Source organism: Colobus angolensis, unplaced genomic scaffold (assembly GCF_000951035.1).
Source record: "Colobus angolensis palliatus isolate OR3802 unplaced genomic scaffold, Cang.pa_1.0 Scaffold260, whole genome shotgun sequence".
Taxonomy (NCBI): Eukaryota; Metazoa; Chordata; class Mammalia; order Primates; family Cercopithecidae; genus Colobus; species Colobus angolensis.
In genome coordinates this window covers 838040-845894 of record NW_012115822.1, presented here as the reverse complement: position 1 = coordinate 845894, position 7855 = coordinate 838040, and the positions used below count along the sequence as shown (strand labels likewise).

The following is a 7855-nucleotide window of genomic DNA, read 5'->3' as shown; positions in this document are numbered from 1 at the left end:
ACAGGCGCCCACCACTATGCCCGGCTAATTTCTTGTATTTTTTAGTAGAGATGGGGTTTCACTGTGTTAGCCAGAATGGTCTCGATCTCCTGACCTGGTGATCTGCCTGCCTCAGCCTCCCAAACTGCTAGGATTACATGCGTGAGCCACCGCTCTTGGCCCCCACTTTTTTTTTTTTAAATTAAAAAATGCAATTTCTGTAAGAAATCTGTCTCCATTTCTCAGATAACCTAATGTTTGGAAAGCTTGCAGACTTTGTTATTACCCATGTAGATGCATACATTGATTATAAATTGAATCATAGGCTATATATTATTTTATTACCTACACAGAGTTGGATTTATTAATCTACAGCTTGGTCACCCTCAACTCAAGATAGCTTTGGGAGGTATTTAACCTGTGGTCTTTCAAATCATGCAAGAGATTGAAAACATAGAAGAATGCGATTGTGGTCAAGTGCGGTGGCTCATGCTTCTAATCCCAGCACTATGGGAGGCCAAGGTGGGTGGATCACTTGAGCCCAGGAGTTCAGCACCAGCCTGAGCAACATGGCGAAACCCCGTCTCTGCCAAAAATACAAAAATAAGCCTGATGTGGTGACACACACCTGTAATCCCAGCTACTCAGGAGGCTGAAATAGGAGGATCGCTTGAACCCAGGAGGTAGAAGTTGCAGTGATCCGAGATCGCACCACTGGATTCCATCCTGTGCAACAAAGTGAGACCCTGTCTCAAAAAAAAAAAAAGAAGAAGAAGAGTGAGATTGTGAGAAGTTGAAGAACACAAACCTTCAGCTGGTGATGGAATAGGGACAAAGAAAAGAAACTAGTGCCATGTGATATCACAGAAGCAGAAGATGGAATTTTGAGAAAGTAGGCATGCACAGCAGTGTCCATGCGGCAGAGAGGTCTAGCAAGATACAGATTGGAAAATGTGGGTTGATTTTCCAGTGAGGGGCTTGTTGGTGACCACGCAAGAGGAGTTGAAACAGTGAGTGGAAGTGGGAAGTTTAAAATGGAAAGTGGAGACAGAAACGACTGGTCCACATGAGGGGAAAGGGTTGTGGACCAGGCCACAAGTTAGGGAGAATTGACTTTAAGTAGAGAGAGGATATCTTTCTTGGCAGTGTCAGTAAGGATGTGTGTGGATCTGGCTAGGAGGGAATTCCGGGAAGATCACTCTTGGGCACCTCAGTTTTCTCTGTAGCATCCTCAAGAAGATGTGCTGAAAGTAATGAGGGTCAGTTAGCAAGAAGGTCATGATTCAAGCCATGCAAGTTGGGTGAAATCTGAGAGTAGAGGAGGGGGCTGACCAAGGCTTTCCAGAAGCTATTGAGGGCCTTGACGAGACTGAAAATCTTGATTTTTTGTAGCACAGTAGTTACTGATAATGTGAGATCCCCGGGATCCTTTCAGAGTATCCATGAGGTTAAAGCTGTTTTAATAATCCTCTTAAGGAGTTACTGACATTGCTCTCTATGTTGCCATCAGCATTTGGTGAGCAATGGTGAGCAGAGCCTGCAGCACCACAGCCAGGTCAAGGCGGTGGAACTAGAGAGGTTACTGAGTTCTGCACTGCCACAAACCAGTGCCAGTGAAAAGTACTCACCATATTAAATCCATCCTTAATACATGTCTTCACAATGTCTGTGTGACAAACACATATACAGCATTTTTGCTGCATACTGAATGCAGTGGTTTTCTCAGGGAGAAGCACTTATGTAACTATTTGAGCTATGAGCGGAATTAACTGCTTTTTAAATCAACCCTCAGTAGTTTTTATGAGTATAAAGTTTGTGAGATCAGAAAGTTTGAGAAGCACTGTCGCACTGGCACACTTTGCACAGTTCAGTCTTTTCTCTGGCCCTGCACAGAAACATGAGTTGAGGATGGAAGTGACAGGTTGCAGCATTGATTCAGGGTCAGAGTTTCATGAGGCAGTCAAGATGGACACGAAGAGGCACTGTGGAGAGCCAGTCGACTGGCTTTCCCCGGGTCCAGGACAGGGCAAGAAGGAAAAAAGGATGATGGATTAGAAGGAGTTGGGGTCAGGTTATATACTAGTTGAAGTTAACAAGAAGGGCCAGGCTGGCCAGACGCGGTGGCTCACACCTGTATCCCAGCACTTTGGGAGGCCGAGGTGGGTGGATCACAAGGTCAGGAGTTCGAGACCACCCTGGCCAACATGGTGAAACCCCGTCTCTACTAAAAATATAAAAAATTAGCCTGGCGTGGTGGCAGGTGCCTGTAATCCCAGCTACTCAGGAGGCTGAGGCAGGAGAATCGCTTGAACCCAGGAGGTGGAGGTTGCAGTGAGCCGAGATGGCGCCACTGCACTCCAGCCTGGGCAACAGAGCGAGACTCCGTTTCAAAAAAGAAAAAAAAAAAGAGGGAAGGGCCAGGCACAGTGGCTCATGCCTGTAATCTCAGCACTTTGGGAGGCTGAGGCAAGAGGATCGCTTGAACCCAGGAGTTCAGGACCAGCCTGGGCAACATAGTGACACCCCATCTCTACAAAAAAATTAATTTAAAAAAATTAGCTGGGTGTGGTAACATGTGCCTGTATTACCAGCTACTTGAGAGGCTGAGGCAGGAGGATTGTTTGAGCCCAGGAATTCAAGGCTGCAGTAAGCTATGATCATGCCACTGCACTCCAGCCTGAGCCATAGAACAAAATCCAAACTCTGTTTCAAAAAACACAGAAAGAGAAGATGTGGCATTCTGGAAGGCACTGGGAAAGTCAGGATTTGTGGTCAGGTGTAACACTAGCCTCAAAGGGACTTCCAGTCTCTTAGGAGAAATAAAACCTATATCCAAGTAAGCATCTACACAGGCAACCATGATTCACACCCTCTGAGTGTTACCAGTGGATGCCCATGTGGCGTGGGAGGAGGGAGTCCGGACACTCTTGACTGTGGGATCTGCACCTGCCAGCTGCTTCCCATTTCTCTCCTTTTCTCCTTCTGTAGCTATGAATAATGTAGAAATAGCACTTGCAGTAAAAGAAGGCTGGAGATCTAGCTATTTTTCAAGTAGCAAATCTTTTTTAATAAAGATGTCTTCCTTTGAAATTTATGCCTGGAGGTTTAAGGGCCTAGAATTTATTTAACTTGAAGGAACTAATGGATCTGTTTCAGAAATGCTTAAGCTGCAAAACATCCAGTTGGCTTGGACTGCCTCTCTGCTTAATACTAACAAGTTTGGGTAGGACCCTCCTGCCCCCAGTGGTTTAGAAGTAGGCTGTTAGAATCTCATTGTGGTCCAGGCCTCCTGGACTATGACAGTATCTAACTGGGTGAAAAGCCAGATGACTTAATCTAGTTTCAAGAAAGTCCTTGAGAAAATGTCTGTGAGTTCTATGTGGGGAGGGCTGGTTGGGAGCAGGAAGCAAAGTGGGAGTTATTACCTATATTATAGACCAGGAATCTTAAGATTCGGCAAGGGTTGTGTGTCTTGTACACATATCTACAAGTGTTCCTTGGAAGTAGGATTTGAGCCAGAGATGCCTGGGTTCTTGATCATCATGCTTCTTTATCCTGACCCGTGAGAGGGCCACTTCCTAAACCTAGCCAATTTGTGTGCCCACAGACCGAGGGTCCCAGCTGCAGGCATAACCATCTCTTCTACTTCGCAGATGCTGCTTCAGTCACGGCAAAACCTGTCTGGATTCTCTACTCTGAAAAGTTCTCTAGGCTATAAAACAAAATAATCATTATTCCATAATTTCCTAAAGTGCATTTGTATGTATTGAAAAGATTATAGACAGAAACATATATAACTTGTAAATTATTCTATGCAGAATTTCTCATTATGTCAAGCATGTGGTTTGCCATGTTTATCATCTCCTATTGTCTTAAGGTTGGGGGTTGCAACAAGGGAAGTCAAAATTGGGGGCTGGTGCTGAGCACAGATACACACCCACAGCCCTTCAGTGACCTCAGGTGGCAAGATGTCTCCCACCTCCACCCAACACCCAAGCAATCCCTTCGGAAGGTCTACTGACTGTTCTTAAGGGTTAGGCAACATTTTCTTAGTGAGTAAACAGTGAAAACTTAACTTCTTGAAAATAGTGAGCTAGAAGTGATTCCTTAAACTGATCGTGAGTATTAAATTGTACCAAATTTTACGTGATTGTTCTTCATTCTAGGAATGGTGAGAAGGGACATACAATTAAATTTTTAAGTGTTTTAAGAAGAAATAAGTGATATTTTATCATTCTACTTTGAGGGCTTAATAGTATGTGCTAATTTGCAGATGAATGAAGTTGACCTTGCCGCCTACAAATAACCTAATAAGAAATGATCACTGCCAGCTGGGTGCGGTGGCTCACGCCTGTAATCCCAGCACTTCGGGAGGCCAAAGTGGGCGGATCACGAGGTCAGGAGATCGAGACCATCCTGGCTAACACGGTGAAGCCCCGTCTTTACTAAAAATACAAAAAATTAGCCAGGCGTGGTGGCGGGCGCCTGTAGTCCCAGCCACTCAGGAGGCTGAGGCAGGAGAATGGTGTGAACCCGGGAGGCAGAGCTTTGCGGTAAGCCAAGATCGCACCGCTGCACTCCAGTCTGGGCGGCAGAGGGAGACTCCGTTTCAAAAAAAGTAAGAAGAAATGATCATTGTCAGAAAAGAGACTTCATTAAGTAGTGCCAGTGTTTTTGTTTTGGTTTGGTTTGGTTTGGTTTTTGAGACGGAGTCTCAGTCTGTCACCCAGGCTGGAGTGCAGTGGCACGGTCTCAGCTCACTGCAACCTCTGCCTCCCAGGTTTAAGCAATTCTTCTGCCTCAGCCTCCTGAGTAGCTGGGACTACAGGCATGTACTGCCACGCCTAGCTAATTTTTGTATTTTTTCTTTTTTTTAAGTAGAGACAAGTTTCACTATATTGGCCAGGCTGGTCTTCAACTCCTGACCTCGCCTACCTCAGCCTCCCAAAGTGCTGGGATTACAGGCGTGAGCCACCACACCTGGCCTGTTTTTGTCTTGTTTTAGTGTCACTACATTGTCTAAAAATGTGTGGTTTTTATTGATTGGCTAGTTTTTCAGACTTGTTCCTTGGAGGCTTGGATTTTTTGGGGTGCCTCGGGCTGTGAACTAGGACCTAAGGGAAGACGGAGTATCTTCTTTTTCACCTATGCCATATCTTGAGGCTCCTCTTAGGGTTTAATTTGAAGAAAAGACCTGCTACTTAAATTGAAACCAGTAGTCTGAGCATCACTAAATAAAAGGATACATGAAGTATTTTAAAAGGAGCCCCTTTGCTACCTTTTTACCAGAACAATAATGTTCTTTAGCATGTATTGTTTCTCAATACACCTACTCCTGCTACTAAACACAGAGTATTTCCTCACATTTCTCTTAACCCTTGTCCTAGCCACTGTTAGCCAGACCCTCCAGCCGTCTTTTGGCTGAGGTGGTGACTGGGGGCCAGCCATGGGGGCCATCAGGGTGAGCTGCTTGTCAGCGCCCCCTCCATCACAGTGCAGTTGATCCACATTTGTTCCTGCTGCTGCACCCTAGCGGTAAAAGAACTGCTCAGCTGTTGACTATTGGCCAGGGCAAAAGAGGCCTTGCAGAAAGACTCTCAGCTGCAGAGTTGGCTGGGAGGCCTTTGGTCACACATGTCTGTCAACCAGATCCTGGAAGAAGAGTGTTTTCTTCTATGACCTTGGAGACCTGTTCTGTGTGTCAGGAGACAAATAGACCAGGACAAAAATGACTTCCAAGTTGATCTGAGAAAAGTACATACATAAACCTTTGCCTTTGATACCTGCAGCGCAGAGTCCTATCTTAGGAAAAGTCCAGATTTTGTAGGCAGACCTGGGTTCGAATCCTGATCCCCACTCCTTCCCGAGTGATGAGGTCTGCGATTGTCAGGTGTTCGGCCCCTACATTCACAGTCTCAGGAGGCTTGGAGATACAGTCAGCATCCTTTGTGCTGGCTGCTGTCTCCGTAGTCATGCTTAGCTTAGTTGTTTTGTGGGTGAGTTTACTTAAACAGGAAATTGAAGTATTTCTGTGACTACTACTCCTGCTCTCACTACTGCAAAACCTTTCTCTTTATAGCTCTGGACTTACTGGACAAAATGTTGACATTCAACCCTCACAAGAGGATTGAAGTAGAACAGGCTCTGGCCCACCCATATCTGGAGCAGTATTACGACCCGAGTGACGAGGTAAGAGCGCATGTTCCTGGCCGCTGCTTCAGGGACATAGATTAGCCAGCAGTGGACCAACCATATCTTGCTTAGATTTTCTTGAGATGTACCTGGTGCCATACCTGGTTCTTCCAACAAGCCCACCTTTGCCTTGAGGACAAGTGCTGTGGGGCACGGCTTGAAACCTTCTCCCCGCATAACTCTCTATCTCAGCAGACTTCCTTCAGGCTACCTGCAACAGGTAGGGGTGGGGAAAATGCATGTATAAAGGGGACAGCTGCACCAGTGTGGAGCACAGAGAGGGCAAGGGTCTGAGACTGGAGGCCATTGTCATGGTTTGATAGGAAGAGACACCTGAAGTGATGTGCTGGCCCTGAGGATGGCCAGAGTGGAGAGGAGGTGGTCGGCCTATTGACAGGGACAGCACACAGAGTAGGGAGGGAAGTCAACCTGGACAGTTTCCACTGTGGCTTGGCGACTCCATGTCGGGTGTGCTATTCCCTAGAGACAAGGACACGAGAGTCTGTTGTAAGAAGTGATGAGGCCAGAGTGGATGTGGCAGCTCTTCAGAGCAGGCAGGGCATTCGAGTAGAAGAAGCTGCATGTCATGTTCTCCCTAAGACAGTCCTAGTGCCTTGGCTCTCTGGTTCCTCTGGGGCTCAGTTTTAACTTTAATCTCTGGAGGATAACAAAGAAAAATGCAATATGAACCAAAAGTTTGGATTGTTCTAGTTGAGGCTCCCATGTACAGAGAATAGTCTTTACCCTCCTGTTTTTGAAAGAATCAGCTTTCCCTTCCACATCCGTCTGCCTACCTCCAGCAACAAATGAGGCAGCTTGTGAGATACCTACAACGTAGCCAGTAACACAGAATAGGTGGGAATACAGGTTTGGGGTTCTTCTAAGCTTAGTGGGCTGGAGATTTCCCAAGCTTCTGAGTCCAAATCAGCTGGCTGGGATGGTGGATGATGCATGTAGGACACCTGCTGTGATCCCAGATGCATAGCCCTCCTTCGGGTTGAGCTATTTATTCTTCTGGATATGAGTCCTTCTCCCCTTTCGGATGGCCAAAGCTTAGTGCAGAGTTTGGGGTCTGTGCTTCCTCCTTCTAAAGGCCTCATGTGAGGATTACATAGGTGAGACGTGAGAATCTAGACATTCACTGACTGACAGCTGGTGTCATCATCAGCTTAGTTCTGTAACATTGCATTAGTTCACGGGCATTTAAAAATCAAAATGTGGCCAGGCACAGTGGCTCACACCTGTAGTCCCAGCTGTTCGGAAGGCTGAGGTGGGAAGATTGCTTGAGCCCAGGAGATCGAGGTTTCATTGAGCTGTGATCACACCACTGCACTCCAGCTTGGGTGACAGAGCAAAACTCTTTCTCTAAAAAATAATAGTATCATTGTTTGTCACTGAGTGTGTATGGGGTTCTTTGATCTAGACAGCTTTTATTTTACTTAAAGAGCTTTCTGGAGTATGGTTAAAAATTAAAATGGGAGCTGGACACGATGGCTCACGCCTGTAATCCCAACACTTTGGGAGGTCGAGGCACGCGGATGACTTGAGGTCAGGAGTTCGAGACCAGCCTGGCCAACATGGGGAAACCCCTTCTCTACTAAAAATACAAAAATAGCTGGGCATGATAGTGCGTGTTTGTAATCCCAGCTACTCTGGAGGCTGAGGTATAAGAATCACTTGAACC

The 7855-nt window shown here is 46.2% G+C and overlaps 1 protein-coding gene across 2 annotated transcripts in view; it reads left to right on the top strand.

Moving 5' to 3' along the window:
• MAPK1 (mitogen-activated protein kinase 1) overlaps positions 1 to 7855 on the top strand; it is a 58115-nt gene that overhangs the window by 32808 nt on the left and 17452 nt on the right. For both annotated transcript variants that reach the window (XM_011947324.1, XM_011947322.1), the window contains exon 6: positions 6059 to 6168. In XM_011947324.1, the coding sequence (XP_011802714.1) occupies positions 6059 to 6168 (110 nt within the window). The remainder of the gene's footprint in view (positions 1 to 6058; positions 6169 to 7855) is intronic.